General features: G+C 35.0%; 1 protein-coding gene across 1 annotated transcript in view; it reads left to right on the plus strand.

Annotated features, from left to right (window-relative positions):
- The window catches only part of PCDH15 (protocadherin related 15), a 1038229-nt gene that overhangs the window by 721175 nt on the left and 291566 nt on the right, over nucleotides 1-25488 (plus strand). Inside the window, exon 16 of the mRNA XM_061402659.1 lies at nucleotides 17194-17273. Coding sequence (XP_061258643.1) covers nucleotides 17194-17273 — 80 coding nt within the window. The remainder of the gene's footprint in view (nucleotides 1-17193; nucleotides 17274-25488) is intronic.

Below are 25488 nucleotides of genomic sequence, written 5' to 3' on the forward strand. Positions count from 1 at the left end.
TGTGAATCATAGACCCTATGCAGTTTCATTTATATTATGGGGATCATTTTGGATATGTCATCTAGAGATTTGCTTTTCTGTCATCAAAGAAGCTTTTTTTAAAACATTAACATGTTAGTATATGGATTGACATTGCAGATTGTATTGAAAGACATTCTATTTAGTAGGTTGCTCTGATTTTGCCAAGTGTGAGGAATAAAATCATTCATTTCCTCTATGTTTTTACTTCATATAGTAGAAAATACATTGTTTCATCTTTCCTCCTAATATTAATAGATTTCAGACAATTCTTTCACCAATAACATTATCTCAAAAGAAGAGTGTCACAGAAGTTTAAATACATTGAACACTGATATTGATTACCCAATTTCAAGTATAATTTATATTTTATACTGAAGATACATAGGTAGGAGATTGTAAGATATATATTTTAGAGAGAAAGAGATGTCTCAATACCAAGCAATCAGCTTTTACAAAAATTAAATATGATTTGTAGTTCAAATTTTTCTCCTTTAAAGCAGATGTTCTGATATGTCTAAGTTTCAAAAGAAAGTTTGCTGTTCTTAACACTATGGTATGTTTATTATCTAGGGATGATTTTTCATCTCTAGTCATGCAAAGTTGCCAAAAGTGAGTAAAATGTATTTTTTTATGTATTCTGCATTCACATATGTATCTTCCTCTTCCCAAAGAATAACTTAGCCTCATGTAAATCTTCCATAGATAATAATATGCTCATAGACATAAAGCCAGAGAAGTGTCAAGAGGTAAGGGAAAGGAGAACCCCAGGTCTTATATATTTAAACAGTTATTTTCTGTCATTTTTCTTTGTGCCTTCCTAGTTTAAGAAAAAATAAACATGATAAAAAATATGTAAGATTTTCCCCAGAATATAATGTAGGTTATGACTTGAACTTATATTTTCGATAGAGTTAGACTTTACTTCTTTTTCTGACTTAAATAGTCTCTAACAGAAAGTAATGTACATAGGAAATGAGTAAAAACTACCTAATTTTCCTCCCAAAGAGGACTGGTGTCTTATAAAACTTGATACAGTATAAGAAATAAGGTCATATTATCAAGTTCTTTTGAAAGTAATTCAGGATGTAACATAAATGAATAAGATGAAATAGTCTTTTTCTGATACCACTGACCATAAAGCAACGGGGCTGTGGCTCGTGGGACAGGTGAACACAGATGATGATCTGTGGCTTTTATTCAGCCTGGAGACAGAGTCACTGGCAAGGAGAACAGCTTTATTTTGGTAACTCTCTTACTCCTTATTTTCATCAAACACTGGGATGAAGACTTTTACAACCTCTAATCACACCATCTACCAATCTTTTCACCTTATTCCTGTGCTTTGTTTTTAATCTTGCAATTAAAATTTAACACTCCTTCCTATCTAAACCGTTTCCTTAACTTGAATACTGTATCAGTACTTCTAAAGCCTTTGTAATGAAGGATATATTTAAATAAATTACTAGGAAAAGAAAAAAAAAGTAAAACAGCAAAGAATGCAGCCTTTTTAAAAAAGAACTATTAAATTCAACACATAGTAAATCACCCTGGCACAACACTTTAAATTTTTCTAAACTACTCTAAATTTTATGGTGGAGAAATTCATTCTACGTTTCTTGTATTGTCACGATCCACAATAACTACTTCAAAGAATGACACAGTTCAACGGAACACGATTTGAATATCATTCAGGATGGGCTACAGTTTGCAAGGCCCAGAGCAAAATGAAAACACAGTACCTTTTAAGTGTTATCCTTTGTGTTGATCCTGAAAACACTCTAGTAGATCATGTCCACACTGGCCTGCTCAAGGACACTGTTCAGGAATCATATTTTTAACTTGCTGCATCATCATAAGAATCTCTTAACTCTATCTGATCATTTCCACCAGCATAAAAATGTGTTACTATATAACCAAATTAAAGACAAAGCAAGAACAACAAAATGCCTTTGACTCCATAGACCACTCTAGCCCCTTATCTATTTCTATGTTTCCCTTCCCTGCAAAAAATTCTCAAACATGTTATCCATGTTTGCCTGGAGAAAGTCTTGATTGTTTCCCTTCTATTCTCTCTTGACCTCATTTTAATCACAATTTTAATAACACCAATCCAATGATAATGGCTCTTTTTGTAGTCTCAATGCTCTTTTTCACAGTCAAATAATTCCTCATCTTACTCTATCCATCAGTAAAATGTGATAGAATTAATATTTCCATTATTATGTAAAACTTATTTTGATTTCCAGTATACCAGTCTCCTGGGATTTTCCCCCAACTTTCCTGACTGCTGTATCCCAGTCTATTTTGATGGTTCCTCTTCATTTCCCTGACTCTTAAAAGACGGCATGCATCAAGGCTCAAGCTTTTCACCTCTTCTTTTTCTATTTATAGACATATCTAAGATGATCTCATGTGTTCTAGTGGGTTTAAATTGTTATATGCTCATAAATTATAATTCATATCTCTAGTTTAGCTCACTGCTCTAAAACTGTAGACCCATGTCCAACTGTGAGGTCAATATATATATATATATATATAATATTAAACAAGCATCTGTCTGAGTTTCCAGAGAAGCAGACTTCTCTGGATAAAATTTCCCTTGTAAGAAGTTTATTAGTAATTGTTTTGTAATCAACTCCTTTGGAAAGGGGAGAAAGAAAGCAGACTTAAATTTAGGGAGATTTTGAGTTTCAATGCAGTCCCAATAACTGACCCCCTGCAAAGCTCTAGAACTGAGAGAGTCCTTTACATTAAGCTAGGTCTTTTATATACTTGCATGAATAAGTTAGATGCAGTTTGCTTCAGAAAGCAACTTGACCTTGGCAAGGAAGCTCTCTTCAGAAAAGACATTCTTGGAAAATAATATAAAAAAAGACACACATATATGTACATACTTTTTTCTTATTGTCTAGTTACTATGTTGTGTTCAACTGTTTTGTGACCCATGGACTATAGCCCACCAGGCTCCTCTGTCCATAGTATTTCCCAGGCCAGAGTACTGGGAGTGGGTACCTATTCCCTTCTCCAGGGGATCTTCCTGACCCAGGGATCGAGCCCACATCTCCTATATTAGCTGGAAGATTTCTAACCACTGAACCTCAAGGGAAGTCATATATATATATATATATATATATATATATATATATGCACACACAGATATATTATGGATTTATATATTTTTTCATGTGTATGTGTGTGTATGTGTGTAACAATCGTTTGCTGTCAGCAGAAATTAACACAGCATTGTAAATCACTTACACTTTATTTAAAAAAAAGTTAAAAAAGGCATTCTCTGAATAGGACCAATAGCTAAAGCCTCTCTGTAGGCAACATTTCCAACATATAGTGGAATATTATTTCTTTGAATGGGAAATTGGGAGGCATATCATACTGCTATCACAGCATCTCAAAATTAATGCTTTCTATACTCAACACCTGGTACTTACTCCCCCTAATTCCAAGCAAATAATTGATCCTCTTTCATTTTTTCCCTTCTTAGTAAATCGAAACCTCAGTTGTCCAAAACCTCAGGCCAAAACCCCTCAAATCATCTCTGACTTTTCTCTTTCTCCATATCCATCTCTTATTTCCAGTCAATACTAAAATATCTCCGGAATTTCACTATTTCCTGATACTAGTCACCAACAATTTCTGCCCAGATTATTGCAACAGATTTCTACAGGATTTTAATCTCATTCCTCTTTGGTCTATTACTCATGCAAAAGACAGAGTAATTATTTGAAAAACTGCATAAAATAGGTTCACTTCTTTGTGAACATCCTCCAGTGGATACCCAAGTCACCTAGAATAAAAGACAATATCCCTGTGACACCTACCTGACCTGATCTCCTACTTCTCATCATCTCAGCAATTCTAATCTGGCCTTATTGACCTCCTTGCACACTGCCTGACTCCTGGCTCAGGGTCCATTCACTTAATATTTCTATTGTCTGAAGTTCTCTTTTCCCAGACATGAACATTTTTTTCCCCTTCCTGTATGTTTCTCCTTGCTTCTTCCCTAGCAAAATGGTCTTCCTTGACCTAATTATAGCAAATAAAAATAACTATCTTACTGTGCTTCATACCAACTTTACCCTGCTTGCTTTTGCCCTATGTACACTCTTATTTATCTTGTTACTGTGCCCAATGTTACATTAGGTTCACAATGACAGACTCTATTTATTCACTATTGTGTCTTCAGTAGCTAGAGCAGTGCTTGGAATATATACTATGCTATCCATAAACATCTGTTGAATGCCAGGTGGATCTGATTTCAAGGAAGGCCTGAACCAAGGTTTCACACAAATGTCATCAGTAGTTCTGCACCTCTTTCTGTTGGTTAGCTCTGTATAGACTTTATTTTCAGACAGTCTGTTATTAGGACAGAGAGGTGACAAAACAATCATTTTATTCTTGATTAAGTCTGAAATGAGGACTTGGGTAATACAGTCTTTTTTTTTTTTTAATTTAAATAATACAGCCTTAAGATGAATTAAAGGGGAGTAAACAAATGGATAGTCTTCTGAAAGAGAAGAGGGTGACGTGATGAAATGTAGTACATACACATCCCCTAGAAATTCCCAAAATATTAAAACATATATTTAAAAAAAAAAACTGCTTGTATATATTTAGACAAATTTCAAGAAGATTCATTTTAGCATTTCCTCTAGAGATTTTTTTTTAGGGTGGGGGTGGTTTCAATAATTTTATGCCTTTACAAATGGTTTACTGCTGTGGTTTTCTAAACTAAGATGTGAGTGGTAGAGTAATGCAGAGTTAACCAGCCTAAGATCTTAGTAGTGTTGAGACTGAAAACCCCTGACTTAGAGGAATATGGTCACCAAAGCAATAAGGTAGAATATGAGATCTTTATCTTTCATGGAAATTTATGGACAACCATAAAACCATTGTGTGTGGTTATAAAGCCAGGTCTGGTCAAGAGACATTTCAAGTTGACATTTAGTCCCTATTTACAACTGTATTTCTAATCTTTATACTTAATTCTATCATGTCTCTTCTTAAAGCCATGGAGGACTATCTAGATAATAGTCAATTGGTCTCTTTTAATTGAATTTGTGGAAAAGGCAAAGACCTATATTTATCAACTTGTTTTTATAGACAATTTTTTAACAATAGTTTAAGACTACAGTAGAAAGTGATTTTCATTTACTTCATGCCAGGAGGCTATTGTATGATCCAAAGAAATGTTTGCAATTTCTAAACCTGCTTGATAAAGCAGGGTTTTGTTTGTTTGTTGGCTTCTTATTTTTCCTTTTAATTAACCGGAAGTAACCAATCTGCTCTTCCTAAAAGTTAAATTTAAAAAAGACTACTTTGAAATCTGAGAATGAATGTGGAATACTGATTTGGGCAAATATTTGAAAGCCACTGGTATTTTAATAGCAGTAATAAGTATTACCTCAGTAGCTTGGCAATAAATGATTCACTGTGCTGTTTCTTAAATAAACCTCAGAGTTTATTGCATGTCTTGAAGCTGTTGCTTCACATACTGGTAGCTATTGTTTATTAAAGCTTAAGTTTGTAAATGCTGTTATTTTCCTGAAGTTTTGATAAATAGGAACAAAAACAGTGTTACTGAGGTATACTCAATAAACAGCTAATAGGTGTCAATTTTCTAGAAGAAACAACAGGAGACGCAATTCATGTTGAGAAGTGTTGATGGTGATTCTATGCTTAACTACCAGGAATTGGTTGATTTGGAGCTAAGAAAATAATTTTACGTTAAAAAAAAAAGAGAAAACATTTGCATTAGAATAGTTACTTAAGAAAACTGAAGAATTCAGTATCTTTTGTTCTAGTTTCGAATACTTTCTATTTCACATGGATTCACGAAATCCCATAACAGTTTAAAAAAAAATAAAGAAAAACAGTTTACATTTTTCTGTGTTCATCACTCACACACCTGCCTCACACATACAAAAGAAGAAAAAAAAAGTTTAAAAAACTTCACATTAAGAAATGTCTTTTGGGGCTTCTCTGGTGACTCAGTGGTAAATAATCCACCTACCAATGCACAGAGTCGATCCCTGATCCGGGAAGATCCCACACGCCACAGAGCACCTAAGCCTGTCCACTGCAGCTGTTGAGCCTTTATGCCACAACTACTGAATACCAAGCCCTAGAGCCTGTGCTCTGCAACGAGAGAAGCCACCACGATGGGAAACGCACACACTGCAGCTAGAGAGCAGCCCCTGCGTGCTGCAACTGGAGAAAAGTTTATGCAGAAACAAAGACCCAGCACCGTCAAAAAATAATTAATTAATTTAAAAAGAGACATCTTTCAAAGATAGACGCAGAATTATTTAACCATAAAAATTAGCTTTGAAACAGCTTTGTTCCCTACCACCTGTCCCAACATAAAAGTAATTCAGTTTTAGTTTTGATAACCAAATAGTTAGACAGACCAGCAAAATTTGATTGCCACTATAATTCCCCTAACTTAAACAGTATGTGCTTGGGAATTTTAAAGCAGAGGTCACCTTTGTGAGTAAAAATATGTGATAAAAACAGCAAGTGGAAAAGCCCCAGATGTTTATGCTTCCTTTTTCTTTGTTTTGATTGATTTGTATAATTAATATGCATATGTTCATAAGTTCAATCATATATAAATAGCACATTAGATGTCCATAAACAGATGAATGGATAAGAAAGCTGTGGTACATATACAGAATGGAGTATTACTCAGCCATTAAAAAGAATACATTTGAATCCGTTCTAATGAGGTGGATGAAACTGGAGCCTATTATACAGAGTGAAGTAAGCCAGAAAGAAAAACACCAATACAGTATACTAATGCATATATATGGAATTTAGAAAGATGATAACGATAACCCTGTATGTGAGACAGCAAAAGAGACACAGATGTATAGAACAGTCTTTTGGACTCTGTGGGAGAGGGAAGGGGGATGATTTGGGAGAATGGCATTGAAACAGGTATAATATCATATAAGAAATGAATTGCCAGTCCATGTTCGATGCAGGATACAGGAAGCTTGGGGCTGGTGCACTGGGATGACCCAGAGGGATGGGATGGGGAGGGAGGTGGGAAGGGGGTTCAGGATTGGGAACATGTGTACACCCATGGCAGATTCATGTTGATGTATGGCAAAACCAATACAATATTGTAAAGTAATTAGCCTCCAATTAAAATAAATAAATTTAAGTTAAAATTTTTTCTCAGTTTAATCATGCTATTTTATTTTATTTTTTAATTTAATTTTTTAAATTTTATTTTATTTTTAAACTTTACATTTATTTTTAAACTTTACAATATAAAAAATAAAATAGAAAAACAATATTACATTAGTTTCTTTTATGCAGCTTTTTTTTTTTTTTAATTCTATTTTGGCTTTATTTCTAATTCTCTGTTTTCTTTACCCCAATTAGCTCTTTGGCACTTCCACATCATATAACTCATTTTAACTGATCTGTGTCTTGATATTTTTTCCCATCATATCATGAAAAGAGAAAGTGAAAGTGAAGTCACGCAGTCGTGTCCAACTCTTTGCAACCCCCTGGACTGTAGCCTACCAGATTCCACTGTCCATGGGATATTCCAGGCAAGAATACCAGAGTGGGTTGCCACTTCCTTCTCCAGGAGATCTTCCAGACCCAGGGATTGAACTTGAGTCTCCTGCATTGTAGGCAGATGCTTTACCATCTGAGCCACCAGGGAAATCAATCATGGTCATATATAATTAAAGCACAAATGTGTGCATGTGTATGTTTATGTATTCACACATAAACTACAGCCATGATACACATATGTGTGTTATTTCTGGAAATAGTGAAATGAGCTTTCAACCTTGTTATATTTTGTCTGGTAGAAACTACAGGATTCATTGATGACTGGATGTACAAAGAAGACTTAACAATGGATGTTAATATATAGCGTGAGGAACTATTAATAGAAGGGTTGATTTTCCATTAACCAGAATCAAAAGAATGTCCAAGAAATTTGGTCATGTTAAATTTGAAATGTCTTTTGGCATCTAATTAAAGCTATTGAGTAGGCAGTTGAGTGTGATTTTAGAGAAAAGGTATGGACTACAAATATACATTTGAAGTCTTGAGCTTTTTAAATACCATGTAAAACTTTGAGATTGCATGAGGTTCTTAAAGGAGTGAATGTATAAGACATTCAAAGATTGATTTTAAGTTGCTGAGGATAAGAGGACCAAGAACAGAGGTCCAGAAGAACATGTGTCTGGGAATTAAGGAAAAAAAGTGTATCAAGAAGTGAGAAATCAGTTGTGTCTAATGCTACTGTCAGATCAAATGAAAAATAATTAAACAAAACTAAGAAACAAGCAAATTAAGGATTGTGAATTGATCAGTGAATTTGCTAGTAATGAATTTATTTGGTGATGTTGAAAAGAGCATTTTCAGTGCAGTAATTGAGGGCGGGTTAAAGGTATAATTGAAGTGGCTTTAGGGAAAATGTGTGAGTTAATTGCTCAATCATGTCCAAATCTTTCTGACCCCGTGAATTGTAGCCTGCCAGGTTCCTCTGTCCATGGAATTCTCCAGGCAAGAATACTGAAGTGGGTTGCCATTCCTGCCGGGGTCCAGCCCCAGCTGATCCAGGGAGTTCGAAGGGGAGATGGCGTCAGCGATTAATTTAAATATTCATCAAAAATATAAAGAGTAATAGAATGAGGATAGCTCAGTAGGAAAATTCAGTGGAGAAAAGAGGCTGAGTAGCTTGGTTTACGCGGAAAATCAATAGAATCTGTGACATCAAGTTAGCTCTGATCACGAAGGCCGCAGGTGCTCTCTCGAATAGCAGAAGGTGCCCCATCTCAGGCACCTTCTCAAGTGGGTCTTAGAAGCCCAGGCAAATAAATGGTCACAGAGGACCTCCGCGCTCCAGATGGAGACTCAGCCAGAATGTGAAAGAAAGAATGACATGGGGAGACCAAGCTTTGGTGAGCAGGGCCCATAGCTTTATTTTCAACAGGGGCTTTTATACCCTAAGTTGCACATAGAGGATAATAGGGGATGTGAAATCATGCAAAGTCAGTAGTCTTTGATCCTTATCGAAACCAGGGTTTCTTTCCTGCAAATTTATCGTATACAAATGGTTTCGGTGATTTACATCATCTTCTGGCCAGAAGGGCTATTAACATTTTATGACTCTTGACAAAGGTTTGTCAACCGTGAGACTTATTTTCTCTAAGAGTAATTATTTTAAGGTTTGGCGCCATTCTCCGAAGGTGTTAGATAAAGTTGCATTCCTATAGGGCAGAGGTGCAGTGGGTTTACAACAAAGGAAAGAATTTATTACCTTAAGGGTCTAAACTTGCTAACACCAAGGCCACTACTTATTTTTTCTACATACCAACTATATTAATTAATACACATTCAATGATACAATACAGGGGATGTGGAAACTAGGCAGCAAGCATTGGATCATCAATGAAATCTTTTACTAGTTTTATTCTGACAGTTTCTAACTCTCTGAGAGGCTCTAAGCTATTTGAATATCTTAAGCTTCCGGTGCGTCTCATGGCTGGGAGACTGTAAACAATTGTATGCATAGCTATAGGAGTCCTGGTAAACTTGTCAGGTGAGTTAGAGAGCTATCTGAGGGGTTTGGATTTAAACACTCCTAATGCCCAGGAACTTTATTAACTGGAGCTGTAAGTTAACTCTTTATCAGAGAGAGGGAGATGGTGGTGGGGGACAGCCCCCGTAAAGTCAGAGGTGAGAGCACAAAGCAATAAAGTAGGCAGACTCTGGTTTTGGGGGGTAGATGCTCGAGAATATCCAGGGGGACTCCTGAGGCTTGATCCTGCCTTTGCGTATGCCAAGCCTCCTTCCTCATGACCCTTGCCACGGGTGGAGCTCCTCACACTGGCTCCCGACACTTCTCCAGGGGATCTTCCCGACCCAGGGATCGGACCCAGGTCTCCCACATTGCAGGCAGATTCTTTACTGTCTGAGCCCAGGGAAGCCCCTGTTTTAGAGAGGATGAGAACAATTTAGAAAACGTAGAAAGCAAAACTCCCAAAATCTTGCCCTAAGAGGGAGATCAGAAGACTATGGATGCTCAATCACTAAGACTTATCAGACTCTTTGTGACCCCATGGACTGTAGCATGCTGGATTCCTCTGTTGCTGGACAATAATGCTGGATTGGGTTGCCATTTCCTTCTCTAGGTGATCGTCTTGACCCAGGGATTGATCCTGCATCTCCTGCATTGGCAGGCAGATTCTTTACCACTGAGCCACCAGGGAAACCTGATCAGATAGAACATTTTCAGCAATAGGAGGAAAGATATAGTGTGTGGTTACAGGATGATATATATATATATATATATATATATATATATATATATATATATATATAATGTACATATATGAAATTAAAAGAATTTGCAGAAAATTGCTTCAATTTTCTCAGTGAAACTATAATCAGGGTCATCAGATGAGAATAAAGATGTGGTAGGATAAGTTGGAGACCTGAGGAGAAAGTGCTAATAATCATATAAGAAAGAGGGAAAGTGATTGAAGTAGCTAAATACAGTACCATAGGTGGCAGGGTGAATACTCTTAAGGTATGATCATGCTCACAGTGTCCTTCTAGATTAGCTGCATTTTAAAGTTTCAGATATGCTATATTGCATATAATTTGTCATATTATTTAATTTTTTAAATCAAATAAACTGACTTTTTTTACACAAATGAACTTATCTCAAAAACGAAAGTTTTATCAGAATCATAAATGACAAAACTCGACCTAAAAATGTGAAGAGTAAGTCATTTTGAAATATGTTCATAAACACTGTTACTTTGTTAAAGGACCAATAATTTAATCCCGAGTGCACATACATTTTTGGAAACACTGCTGTCCTGAACTGAAAGCTTCAGTTCCTGCTCTCAAGCAATTTAATAACATAAATCAGGACTTGTTTGCCTAAACATGAAAAGAAAAGACCATCTAAATCTGTTAATTTTATTTATTTAAAAAATCCTAAGGGCAGGTACTTTGCCTTAATGTCCTGTGAAATGTGTAAAATCATTCTGTGAGCATAAAGTGTACTCTATCAAATGGTATTCAGGGCGGTGTTCATCTTAATATGAAGAGAAGTTTAGAGATATGCTTTCTTTTTCAAAATTTCTATTTTCCTGTGTCTAAGCTCATTGCTTATTTAGATAAATCTTGGGTTTCTGTTGGTGCTTCTGAAAAATTGGTGACTTGAATTTACATGCAGTGAGTAATCTACTGAGAAGACTAGAAAGAAAAGTTGCTTTGATCTTTAAAGATATTCTTTGTCAAGGAAAAATAAAGAAAAGGTAGCTTTATTTTATTTCACATGCTCTTAAACGCATATCAGTGAACCTCTGACTGAACTCCGTTACTTGCTAACTATTCAGGTTAAATAACTCGGGTTGTTTACCTGAGGCCAACAAAACAGGAGCAAGCCTTCCACTTGCTTGCTCTTTCACAAACTCATTAGGCATGTATCCACCTGAGGTCTTCTAACTTGCTCTATTCTATTCTTGGAGGGACCTTCCCTGCATGAATAGCTCTCTCACCTTTTACAAGTGTTGCCAAATTTTCACATTTTTTTTTGATGGCTTTCCTGAAAACCTCAATGTAAGTGTAAATTTTCACTTTGCCTTCCCATATGTCCTTCCTGAATTATTTTATATTTTTATAGCACTCATATGGATTTGAAAACTATATTATATAAATATAGTTAATTATATAAAATTTTATATATAAATTATATATTAAATCTGATATATTACATATATAAATATGCAATTATATAATATATTCTATATAAATACCTATACACTGATTATTTTTCTTTTTCCTCTCTCTCCCTCACTATCTGTAAACTGCACAAAGGAAGCATTTTTGTGTAGTTCTTGTTGAAGTTCCAGTGTTGAATACAGTGTAGATGTTCAATAAATATTTTCTGAATTAATAAGTGAATATTGTTAATGTTGGGGCTTACCAGGTGGTGCTAATGGTAAAGAACCCACCTGGCAGTGCAGGAGACATAAAAGACATGTGTTAGATCCCTGGGTCAGAACAATTCTCTGGAGGAGGGCATGGCAACCCTCTCCAGTAGTCTTGCCTGGAGAATCCCACGGACAGAGAAGCCTAGTGGGCTTACAGTCCATGGGATCACAAAGAATCAGACAAAACTGAAATGAGTTAGCAAGCATGTATTGTTAATGTTACCATTAGCTTTGTTTTGAAGTTAGGTGTCTTGCCTAAGAGACAGTAGTATAGTGAGTGCTGAAACCCAGGTTCCTGGCTCCAGGGCCTACCCAAAAACTCTATGATAAACCCAGGGAAGATGACTGCTATCATACTTCTCTTAGATCTTGAATAAAGGACTCCTTTTGGAATTGATTGATCAAAAATAAAGGAATAGGAAATGTTTTTGTGCTAAGGCTAATTCCTATCTGTTATATTATGGAAAATATTAACTAATAGTAGAATCTCCTTTTTAAAGATTAAACAGTCACTATTATCTCTAAATAAATAAAAAATATCTTCCAATTAATTATAAAGAACCCTAATTGTAATGATGAGAGAAAGAGTAATATAATTGAAGTCTTTTGCATTTCCCATTTGCCTATAAGATTATTGCATGGCTTAAATGAAATAAGGCATGCAAATATAATTTCTGATATTATAATAAGTAGTCAGCAACTTTTAATGTAAGGATTCACTATTCCATATCATATATAAATTTTTGTTCATCATGTAGGGAAGGCTGGCTGTGTGATGTGATGTGTGTTAGTCATTTAGTTGTGTCTGACTCTTTATGACCCTCCAGGCAAGAATCCTGAAGTGGGTAGCCATTCCCTTCTCCAGGGGGTCTTCTTGACCCAGAGATGGAACTTAGGTCTCCTGCATTGGAGGCAGATTCTTTACCATCTGAGCCACTAGGGAAGTCTAGAGAAGGCTGGTTAGACTAATATATTTTAAAATGTTTTTAGAAATATATGTTAGATCACACATATGTACATTATCAAATCTTAATCCTCCCAGAATAATTGTTTCTGCTGATTTTTTGAATTATTGTTCATTATTTCTCCACTTTTATGTTGATATATAGACACCAACATCATGGTAGTTTAACATGGTAAACTACATGGTATTTTACAAAATGCTAACAGAAGTAATGGATGTGTTTCACAATTCAAATCCAAATAGCACCACTCCCCCTTGTTTAGTAGACCAAGAATTTATGAATCCTCCCTAATTACTTCTTCTGTTTGCCGCAGATCCTGAAACAATAGCAAAGGATTGACTAAGAGGATAAGAAGAAGAAAACAATCAAATAAGGATTTTCTTCTAAATCCTGGGTTTTCAAAGTTTTCAATAAAGGCACAGCCTCACATATGAATGAAATAGGCAAATAACTGGCTTATAGTCAAACATAACTGAAGAAATATTCCACAGTACCTCAGGGATTGAAAGTCATTTGGCTGAAAAAAACACTGAGAATTCTGTAGGAATTCCTCCATTACTTTAGAAACTTAACAAAATAATGACATATAAACAAAGTAACACAACATTCACAGTGCTCTAATCTGATGAAAATAATATTAAATATTAGAGTAGATCTGATACATTAGAAGCAAGGTTTAACATTAATTTGGACTTAAAATTGTTTGCACAAAGTTATCCTACTTCAGAATCTGTTTATTCTGGCTTTTATGAAAACACAATATAATAAATTGTCTCTCAAAGACTATAACAACCACATGCCAAAAACAAAGAGACATTGATAAATCTGTAACAATATGATAGGTAAAAATGAGTGACTGAAAGAGGAAAACAACAGAAAACATTTAGTGTGAACTTTTTAGTGGTAAAATGTATCTCCAGATACAGCTTAATTCTGTGTTTCTTGAGGAAGTTAAGTATCATTTGTAATTCCATTTTATCTTTCTCGCTAATATGTATCTGGGAAAGAACCAAGAACAAAGGGGAAATATCAATCATATGCTATCAATCCCATTGACTGTGTGTATGTGTTTATTTTCTTTCTTAGTCTCTACACTTACACTTGCATTATAATTAATTTCATGAATTTTAAAATTTTAGATTTAAATTTAACTGGAATATTTCAAATATATTATAAGCAGCTTGTTGTTTCATTGTATTTTGCTTTTATTGTATTTGATTTTGTGTGTGTCTGTGAGTGTGTGTATATAATAATGCAATAACCTTATTAAAAAATAAAATAGAATCTTGACCTGGGAAAAATGGTCACATTGTCTGCTTAATTAAAATGGGATATGGTGAAGGTACAAGGGAGAAGGCAAGAGCACTAGTCAGATGATTATTACTTAAACGCATGAGGGAGATGGTATTTGGAGTTCAGAGACAGCCAGATACTGCAGATATTTTAAATATAGACCCAGTGGGATTAGCCAAAGGGTTACATTAGGGATTAAGAATGTTCAGTTAAGGTCAAGTGGTAGAAAGTTGTAGTTACTGCTATTTACTGAGATAATGAAGACTGAAAGCAGCAGTGGGAGAGTAGCAGAGAGGTCAGGGTTGGGGATTTTAATATTTCAAATTAGGTGTGTCTATAGTTCATGTCCAGTGGGTTCTCAAGGCAAGAATACTGAAGTGGTTTGCCATTCCCTTCTCTAATGGACCACGTTTTGTCAGAACTCTCCACCATAACCTGTCCGTGTTGGGTGGTCCTACATGGCATGACTCATAGTTTCATTAGGTTAGACAAAGCTGTGGTCCGTGTGATCAGATTGGTTAGTTTTCTGTGATTGTGGTTTTCAGTCTACCCTCTGATGGAGGAGGATAAGAGGCTTATGGAAACTTCCTGACGGGAGATACTGACTGAGGGGGAAACTGGGTCTTGTTCTGATGGGCGGGGCCATGCTCAGTAAATCTTTAATACAATTTTCTGTTGATGGGCAGGGCTGTGTTCCCTCCCTGTTATTTGACCTGAGAGCAAACTATGGTGGAGGTAATGAAGATAATGGCGACCTCCTTCAAAAGGTCCCAGCAACATATTGCTATACTCAGTGCCCTGAAGCCTGCAGCAGGCCACTGCCAACCCATGCCCCTGCTACAGATTCCTGGACACTCACAGGCAAGTCTGGGTCAGTCTCTTGTGGGGTCACTGCTTGTTTCTCCTGGGTCCTGGTGTGCACAAGGTTCCAAGAGCCTGTATGCCCTCCAAGAGTTTATTTCCCCAGTCCTGTGCAAGTTCTGGCAGCTCTGTGGTAGGGTTAATGGCGATCTCCTCCAAGAGGGCTTATGCCATACCCAGGTCTACTGCACTCAGAGCCCCCACCCCTGCAGCAATCCACTGCTGACCCATACGTCCTTAGGAGATACTCAAACATAGTTCTGTCTCAGTCTCTGTGGGGTCTGTGGGTGTTGGTGGGCACAAATTATGTGTGAATGTCTCTGGAGGGTGTCAGGTTTGATTCTAAATATGAAGTTATGAAAGTCATGCAAAGGAAGTGTTTTACCAAAGTGACATTTTTAACTAATTCTACAAAGCTCTGAGCCACCATCTAAGCCACGAGATGGTGGCTGTCTGTATTGTGGGAGACCTGGCTTTGATCTCTGGGTTGGGAAGATCCCCTAGAGAAGGAAATGGCAGCCCACTCCAGTACTCTTGCTTGGAAAATCCCATCATGAATGGGCCATGGGGCTCTATGGAGGAGGCATGAGGTCGCAAAGAGTTGGACATGACTGAGTGGCTTCAGTTTCTTTCTTTCTACAAAGCTTTGTCCACAAAGCCCTGCATTAAGTAAATACTAGAGATATGGTTCTATCCCTGGGTCAGGAAGATCCTCTGGAGAAGGAAATGACAACCCGTTCCAGTATCCTTGCCCGGAAAATCCAATGAACAGAGGAGCCTGGCAGCCTACAGTCCATGGGGTCACAGTTCAACACAACTGAGCTACTGACACACACACACACACACTCACATTATTATTCAGTTGCCCTTGGACTCTGGAATTAGTGTGGTCCAGAGGTTTCTGGCCACCCATCTGTTGTGATAGCTGATAGAGCTGTCCCATAACTAGGACCCTGAAATCCATGTCTAAGCCATCTGATCTACCTGTAGAAACAGTGCTCCCTGTTGGTCCAGAAATGGGATTTCATACTTAACCTCTCATGGCTGGGATAGTTGTTGTCCAGTCTTTGAAAGGACCCCATATAACCCCACTTTCTTCTGGAGTTCCTGCAAACTCCAGAGCAGTGCCTAACAGAGAGGTTAGAATCTGCCAACCAACTAACATAAATAAATAGTAGTTCCCCTCCTCTTGAGGTCATACTTAGGCAGATCCCTCTTTTATTCCTTTTATATCATCCCAATTTCTTTATTCACCCCTCTTCCATAAGGGGATGTAATGGATCACCGAAAAGGAAATCATTGGCTATTTTAGGTGGCAAAATCCCAGACTCCAATGCCACAATATAGAATGTATATCTTTATTTTGGGTAAGAGAAACTCAGAACTCAAAGGCAGAAGCTGTAGATTTTGTTTTCTATAACTTAAGAAGGGAAAAAATGTTAATATTTACTGAAACAATGTGCCAGATGTTAGTCTATGTGTTTTAACACAGATTATTTCACTTAACCCTCTCAACATCTATTAACTTTTGAATTACTATAGTTTTCATTTTACAAATGAGGATATTGAGAAATGATCACACAATTAGCAACTAGAGCCCAGTTTTTAATTTCAGGCTCTCTGGCTCCAGTTTCAGAAATCTTAACCATAAAGTTTTATAGACAATATATTTTGAGCAGAAAAAGAGAAAAAAAAAGTATATTAAATTATTTTGACAATGCAAACATTTATGTAGAGTCTAACATATTTGTTTGAATTATTCATATAAGATTAAATACACTCTATGAAAATCATTACTATATTTCCCCACCTGATAAGATTATGTATATATTCAGGGGATATTATTCTTATTCACTGTTGCAGCTTTCAGATGAAAAAGAGTGGTAGAAATGCTGGGATCTGGTATTTACATGTAGTCATTAGCACATATTTTAATCTTTATTCTATAAGGTATCATGGGCCTTCTGTGCTATTAGTTTCAAGTATCTATATTATACTGTACTGAATAGAAGCCATATCAATTACTTGATAATTAAATTTATGTTTTCTCTCTGAAGGCGACTGATCGAGAGGGAGACCCAATAACATATGCCATTGAGAATGGAGATCCACAGCGAGTTTTCAATCTTTCAGAAACGTAAGTTAATAATTTCTAAATGTTTACTTTTTTAATTTTTAAAGTGTTAAACAATATACTGGTAGCAAGAGAACAGACTTTTAATCAAAGACTTTCAGCTGTCTGTAGTTTTATTTTACTTTTTTTCATACATATATTAGTGAGAGCTAGGGGTAGGGGGTGGATAATTCTGAATTCAGAAATCATACTCAGGAGACTATTTATTTTAAATATTTTTACTAGGTAAAATCCACTGAGGTGGAAACATTTCATTTGGAGTTATAACCTGGGATTAATTAGATTCCTTTAAAGCTGTCAGCTATTCATAACAAAAGTATTTCTACAAAAAGTAACTTGGCACTAAATTGTTCATTCAAAGGGAATTTTGTAAGATAAAGTATAATTCAAATGCATTTAAGGTGTCACCAAAGTCTATCCTTCAATTTTTGAGTAACAGGTATATTCTAGAAAAGCTAAGATAAAAATATTTCATGTCCATGCTAAGCCTCTTTTAGGTCTGTGTTCATGTCATTCTACTCACCTCTCTGAACATATCAGAGGTAATTTCAGTCATAACCATTGAGAAAACTGACAGCAGGCATTAAAGAAGGCATTGAAGTTTGCTTTGTTTCTCTTCTGCAATAGCAAAGTGGCCGTTCTGCTGTCACACGTGGCTGCTTGTCAAAGAGATGTTCTTGTTATCTCTCTGATGTTTTCTCTGTGGTCCTGAGTGGTTTTACTCCCTGAAAGGATGGAAATCTAAATGTAGCTGATGAGTGCAAAGTGAAAATTTTGGCAACTTAGTCCAGCTCTGCTTCAGTCTCAGGAGCACGTGGTGCACAATGATGTATCAAGAGAACTGTGGATGGTCACGATCTTTTAAGAAACACCTGAAATTTTGCATTGACAAGGATGGTACAGTCATGAATTTGTATGCCTGGAAACAGTATTTCCCAGAGTTTTAGACTTCACAGATGAATAAGCTTCCATTTAAAAAATGGAAAGACAGATATTTTGAATTTTCCATGATAGGTACATACAAATCATAAATTAGTTATAATTTGCAATCATCCTTAAAGAAAGAAAACTTTGTAAAAGAGGCATTTTAACAATAATTGAGACTGCATGGTACTAGCATAAGAATATGTCTGGATAACAAGGAAAAACTTAAGAGTCCAAAAATAATCCCATATATTTATAGTCCATTGATTTCCAAAAGAAAGGGCCAAGACAATCCAATTAGAAAAGAATAATCTTTTCAACAATAAAGCTGGGACAGCGCACAAAGGAGTGAAGTTGGACCTTTATCTCACACTATTTGTAGGAATTAACTCAGAGTGAATCATAGACCTAAATATAAAAGGTTAAACTATGTAATGTAGAAGAAAATACAGATGTAAATTATAATTTAGATTAGGCAATGCTTTCTTAGATATGATACAAAAAGCAAAAGTGATGAATGAGAAGACCAATAAGTTGCACTTCATCAAAATTTGAAAAAAAAAATGATTCAAATGGCATGATCATGGATTTGAAAGACAGCCTCTCAGAATGAAAGAAAATATTTTAGATAATGTATGTGACAAGGGACATATATGGAATATGTAAAGAACTATATCTTGAAAATAAACAGATCAATAATCTAAATAAAAATGTACAAGACTTTAAATAGACATTTCTCCAAAGATATGTATATGGTCAATAAGCACATGAAACATGCTCATAATCACCAGTCACTAGGGAAATGCAAATTAGAATCATGAAATACCACTTCACATCCGCTGAGAATGGCTATAATGAAAAACAAAGGAAATAGTGTGTACGGGTGAGGAGGTAAAAATATCAAAATTCTCATATATTTCTGGGGGGAATGTAATATGTACATTCTGTAAAACTATTTCTCACATTTGGAGAAGGAAATGGCAACCCACTCCAGTGTTCTTGCCTGGAGAATCCCAGGGGCAGGAGAACCTGGTGGGCTGACGTCTATGGGGTCACACAGAGTCGGACACTACTGAAGTGACTTAGCAGCAGCAGCAGAGTTACCATATAACTCAGCAATTCCACTATTCAAGACAAATGAAAACACGTGTCCACTTAAAAAGTTGGACAAAAAATGTTTATAACAGAATTATTTAAAATGGCAAAATGTGGACAACAACCCAAATGTTTGTCTGTAGATGAAATAGATTAACAAAATGTGTATTCATGTGGTGGAATATTATTCATCAGTAAAGAGAATTAAGTACTGAAACATGCATGAACCTTGAAAATAAGATACTAAATGAAAGAAACCACAAAAGAACACATTTTGTATGATTCCATTTGTATTAGATGTCCAAAGTAGGCAAATCCATAGAGACAAATTAGACTACACATTTCCTGAGGCTGGGGGGTGGCAGAGAATAGGGAGTGGATACTAATGGATACAGTGGTCAAATATTCTAAAAGTTGATTCTGGTGATACTTAAATTAATAAAATCATTGAATTTACACTTCAAATGGGTGAATTCAATGATACGTGAATTATATGTTAATAAAGGCGATAAAAATAAGAAAACAATGAAACTTTCACCACTATTCTCTGTTAAGGATTTCCATTCCTGTGTTTATCCCTTTTTCTCTTGATGATGAAGGATTTTACAACTGCTGGATGTGAAATCTAATGAGCTACCAGTTTTATCAAAGACACTCTCACTCATGCTGCTACCGTAGCAAGTGGTTCTCTTCTACTTTCTCATTTATGATTTTGAGGCCAAACAGACAGAAACCTAACTGAGAATCAGAGGTTCTTTAAGGTGTGAAAGATACGAATGCAGCGTCCTCTTTGTCTGAATTGAGCTAATCAATCAGAAATATCCTTGAATGCAAACTGCTTCCAGGCAGCTAGAATAGGTCAGGTCTCTATGATGATTGCATGGTCTCTTTCAATGATCATTCTTGATTCAGGATCTGTACACTGAGCACATTGCCTTTTATCTTATGGTGATTTTATTTCAGCCAACACATTGCTCTTATTCCCATTGATATGTATAGGCTGGTCTAGACCCTTAGCAATATATTTCAACACATTTGAAATGGAAGAAAATTGATACTTTAATTCCTGCTTCCTTTGATACTTCTGGGATACTTGTGCAAATTTGCATCACCACTTCTGTGTAAGTTTTAAGGATTTGAATAATTTGGGTACTCTCTCCAAAAATAATAGAAAACAATTTATGTTCTCTCTTATCAGATGCTTCAGTTCATCTAAGTAGTGATCTTGGTTACATTTTCCTTCTTAAAACAAAAAAAGTACATGCTTATTGTTTATATTAAACATTATATTATTTTATTCTATAATGCCATTGTTAGCAATAATCATTATGATACCATTAATTTACCTTTTCTCCATTGAAATAAAAATATACCAAAACATTTTTATAATTTGTTAAAAATGTTAGTAGTAATGAATCTCAATGCTAGTATGGATTGACTAAGTGTTGAATTGTTATATGTGTTTTAATTAGATTAGTGGATTAGTCATATGGCCAGGGAAAAAACTTCTTTACAGAAAAATCCTTGTTCCTTAAAGAGAACAATCATCCATTATGCAGATCATTTAGCACCATGTATTAAATGGTTAGATCTTTATGGTTCTGCAGCATAATGCATTAATAACTTTGTGTCTGTTCTAGTATATTATTCATCAAATATTTGTTCAGCAAACATTCACTATTAAGTAAACATTTAAGCAAGATGTAAAGAAACTTCCTCTGTAACTATTATGACCAATATATAAGTTATTTATTGCAGGAGATCGAGGAATTCTTATTGATTATCACCATTGTAGCACAAGGCATGTGATGTAACACTTAAACGCTAAGTGCTAAATAGAAGAAGCCAGAGTTATTTCTGCCCCTTGTTAGAATTGTCTTTGAAGATTTTACATCTTCACTGGCATTTTTATTTCTTTCTTTGTGACTAATTAAATTTGACACTATATTTAAAGCTTGATTATGTTTTTCATGTCAATTTAAACTACACTGAAGATTAATATATAAGAAAGATGATATGCATTTTTTTTTCTGTCAGCTCTACTCTCAAAATACATACTCAATCATCCTTTTCACACTACTAGTTCATGTCTCCATTATCTTTCTCCCTAAACTACTACCAGTATCTAACTCTTTCTATTGGTCTGTATTTGTTAATCACTAATTACTGCTTAACATGGAATGCCATGTCAAACTAGAAACAATTACACATTTTGAAGTACACTCTAACATCTCTATCATTTTAAGGCCTGAAAAAATGATGCCCATATCAGTATGATGAGTCTGTGAAAGACAGACACTTGTAAGAGTAAATAATGTTAATCACAACTAGTAGAATGTATTGAAAAAGATTAAAGGAAGAATAGAACACAAAGCATGAAACCTGTGAGATAATCTCTGTCAGTGCATAATTATGCTGGTGGGGTATTAGTTCCTAATTATGCATTTGGAGAAAATGAACACTAAAATAGCAGGTTGGTTTGTTTGGCAGTAGATATGCTTTAGCAGTAAATACCCTCTACTATTTTTAATCTACATTGTATAAACAACATTTGAACACAATTTTTATGCTTTGGCAAACCAATTCATTGTCTAAAAGAGCTTGGTTTTCTCAAACACAGTACATTTTAGGACTATAGCCTTAGTGTTTGGTGAGGGAATTCTGTGCAATATAGTTAATATAATTGAGGTTAAATTCACATAGTATAAAATTAACTATTTTAAAGTCAGAAATTCAGTGGCATTTAGTAGACTCACAATGTTCTCCAACTATCAGTTCTATCTAATTCCATAACATGGTCATCCCAAAAGGAAACACAAACCCGTTAAGCAGTTACTCCCTACTTGCCCTTCTCCTCAGCCACTGGCAATCACCTAATTATGTGCAACTTCTATGTATTTATTTATTTCAGATATTTCCTATAAACAGAAGGACACAATAGGTGACATTTTGTGTCTTACTTTTTTCACTAGGCCTAAAGATTTCAGAGTTCTTCCATGTTGAACCGTGTCTCTGCACTTCATTTCTTTTTACAACTGCATAATATTCTGTTACATGTATACACAGCAATTTGCTTATCCATTCATACATTGGTGAAAATTTGGACTGCTTTTCTGTTTTGGCTATTGTTGATACTGTATGTGTGTGTGTGTGTGTGTGTGTGTGTGTGTACTTTTCAATACTAAGCAACTTTTTTCAGTTCTTTTGAATATATACCCAGAATTGTAACTGCTGGGTCATAATATTGTAATTATTTACTTTTTGAGGAACTGTCAAACTGTTTTCCATAGTGACTGAACCTTTTTACATTCCCACCAGCAATGTAGAAGGGTTTTTATGCCTCCGTGTTTTCATCAACACATTATTTTTCCCACCTGTTTTGTTAATTGTAGCCACCCTAGTGAGTATGAAGTACTATTTCATTGTAATTTTGATTTGTTATTTCCCTGATGACTAATGATGTTGAGCATGTTTTCATGTGCTTATCTGCTATTTGTGTATCTTCTTTGGAGAAATACCTATTCAAATCCTTTACCTATTTTTTAATTGAATTGTTTGTTTCTTTTGTTTTTGAGTTGTACCAAGTCCTTTATGTATGTGGGGAACCGACTCTTATCAGATATATGACTTGTAAATATTTTCTCCATTTTGTAGGATTTTTTCACTTTATTGATATTGTAGTTTCATACACAAAAAATTAACTTTGAGGAAGTCCAACATATAGTTTTTCCTCTTGCTGTTCATGCTTTTGTTATCATATTTAAGATTCCATTGTCAAACTCCAAATCATGATTTATCTCTATGTTTTTGTCTAAGAGTTTTACGGTTTCAGTACTTACATACAGATTATTGATCCATTTTGAGTTTTTTTAGTATGGTTTTTTAATACATTCTTTTGCATGTAGAGCTCCTGTTGCCCCAGCAATCATTTGTTGAAGAGACTTTTCTTTCACTATTGAATGATCTTGGCATTCTTTTGAAAATCATTTGGTCACAGACATATAGGTTCATATACGGACTCTCAATTCTATTTACCAGTATACTTAGGCATTTTTGAATGCCCTAAATTTCCAAGAAAGTCGCTACTCAGTTTTCCCTTCCAGGCTTTTGGTTTTCTTATGCCTCAAACACAATCTGTTGCCTTAGGTGACTGCAGATTGCTCCCTGACTTACACTGTTTTCCAGGAATACCCACTGCTTTTTCGCCTTGAGTGAATTCTGCTTTTTAGGCAAAACGAAGACAAAAGCTATGTTATCCCTTCAGGCAGCCTTTAAGACCAGTTGGAATAGACAAATCCAATACTTTGTGAATAAGGGTAGTTTTGCTGCCTCAGACGCAAGGACTAGAGTATCACACTGGGGGTGCTGATCACCATTTTTAAGACCACTCTAAGTCAGGAAGAGATGGGGCAAGGACAAGTAAAAAGGGAACAAATATTTATTATTAGCAATTTTTAAAGTTCCCTTTTCCTTAAATCTACCTCCATTTGGGCACTGTCAATGTTTGACTATTTTCTAGAGTCCTATCAAAGATGCTTCATTTTTCGACACTTCTTTAGAGAGTGTTGAAACATCTCTTCAAGCTGTCTGGGTCACCATTTTTACTGATTTTGTCCTGTGCAATAGATTTTCAATTATGTAAAATTCAATTAGCACTATTACTGATGTTTTACCAGGAGGGAGTCTTACGTATTTTTAGTATATTACTGATAATATTTGCTACATTCCTAAATGTAGCCTAATGTATTGTGCCCTATAGCTTCCATCCAGCAGATAGCAGAGTCCTCCTTTCCAGTTATTTCTGGAATTTCATGAAAGGATGCTTGTGTGGACTCATAAACTAGTCTTTCAGCTATAAATACCAAAAGACAATTACCTATTCTTTCTCTATTTTTCCATCTCACAAGTATCCTGTCTCTACTACACTGGAACACAAGGCACATATCATCTTAAGCAAAGGACTATTTCCATAATAATCATGAGGCCATGAAAAATAAGCTATTTAGGTATAATATGGCTCTAAATTCTTATGAAATATAAATTTCTAGTGATTTTCTAATTTAATATACAAGGAATGATATAGTCTTGAACTTTAAACTGAGGAGGAAAATAGAAAACAATAACTCAATTTTTTTTCTTCCTTTCATTGTACTGTGGATTAAGTTTTCAGGTTTTCTATTTCTTAAGTTAACTTGTGAATAAGTCTCAGAAGTAATAAATGCCTTACTTTTCTCTTTGAATGTCATTTTAGAATGAGATTATTCAAACCATTTGGTGTGGGAAGTTGATCCAAACCTGATTATTATGAACTACTCTGGGAATTGGTTTTCAGTTATTTAACAAAACATTTTAAGATGCACCAGACGCAAAGTCAATTTTTTATAGTCATAACATATGTTTAAAACATTTGTTTTTAATCCATATCAATAACAACAATAAAACAAATAGAATAACTGAAACTCTGATCTTGATTCCTTGGCATTGACTCTTTGTACTCAACTAGCATATGTGGTGTGAATTGTTTAAATTTCACTGTAGGGACAAAAGCACTTGCATTAAAATGAAAGCTTTTTATCTATCAGAAACAATGTGCTTTTATACTTGAATATTTTAATGTTTTGTTAAATCAATGTAACCTCTCCTCAAAGTAGATGCTTATTAGGCCTTAATTAAAATGCCATACACAATATTAAACTGGAATATCTAAGACATAAATGTAGAATTTGTTTTAAAGAACATTATAAGTGACAGACTGTTATAAAACAAATTACTTGGGAGGATAAAATCTTAAATGTTTCAAAGTATGTATTCTAAACAGTGAAAAGGTTGATTTAAAAATACTCTAAGTATGAGAATTTTCACAAAGGCTGATCATCTCCCATTATACACAATGCTTAAGAAATGTCTAAATCTTAAGAGAATAACAAAATGGTTAAATTGTAGTATATCAGCAAAAGCATTTGTTTTTATAAAATATAAAATGAGAGAATGAGTGCTCATAAAGTTATATTATCTTGAAAAGAATGTAAATATGAAGCCTAAGTGCTCTTTTGAAAGTAATTATAATGTATTTAAATATGGTTATAATAGAAAATAAAAAAGAAATGCTAAAAAATAACCCACAATATCTGTGAAAATTTTGATAATTCTACTGTGTATTTTCCAATTTTCTACAACAAGCCTCAGTCATATTGAAATT

This window comes from Bos javanicus, chromosome 26, assembly GCF_032452875.1.
Source record: "Bos javanicus breed banteng chromosome 26, ARS-OSU_banteng_1.0, whole genome shotgun sequence".
Classification (NCBI taxonomy): Eukaryota; Metazoa; Chordata; class Mammalia; order Artiodactyla; family Bovidae; genus Bos; species Bos javanicus.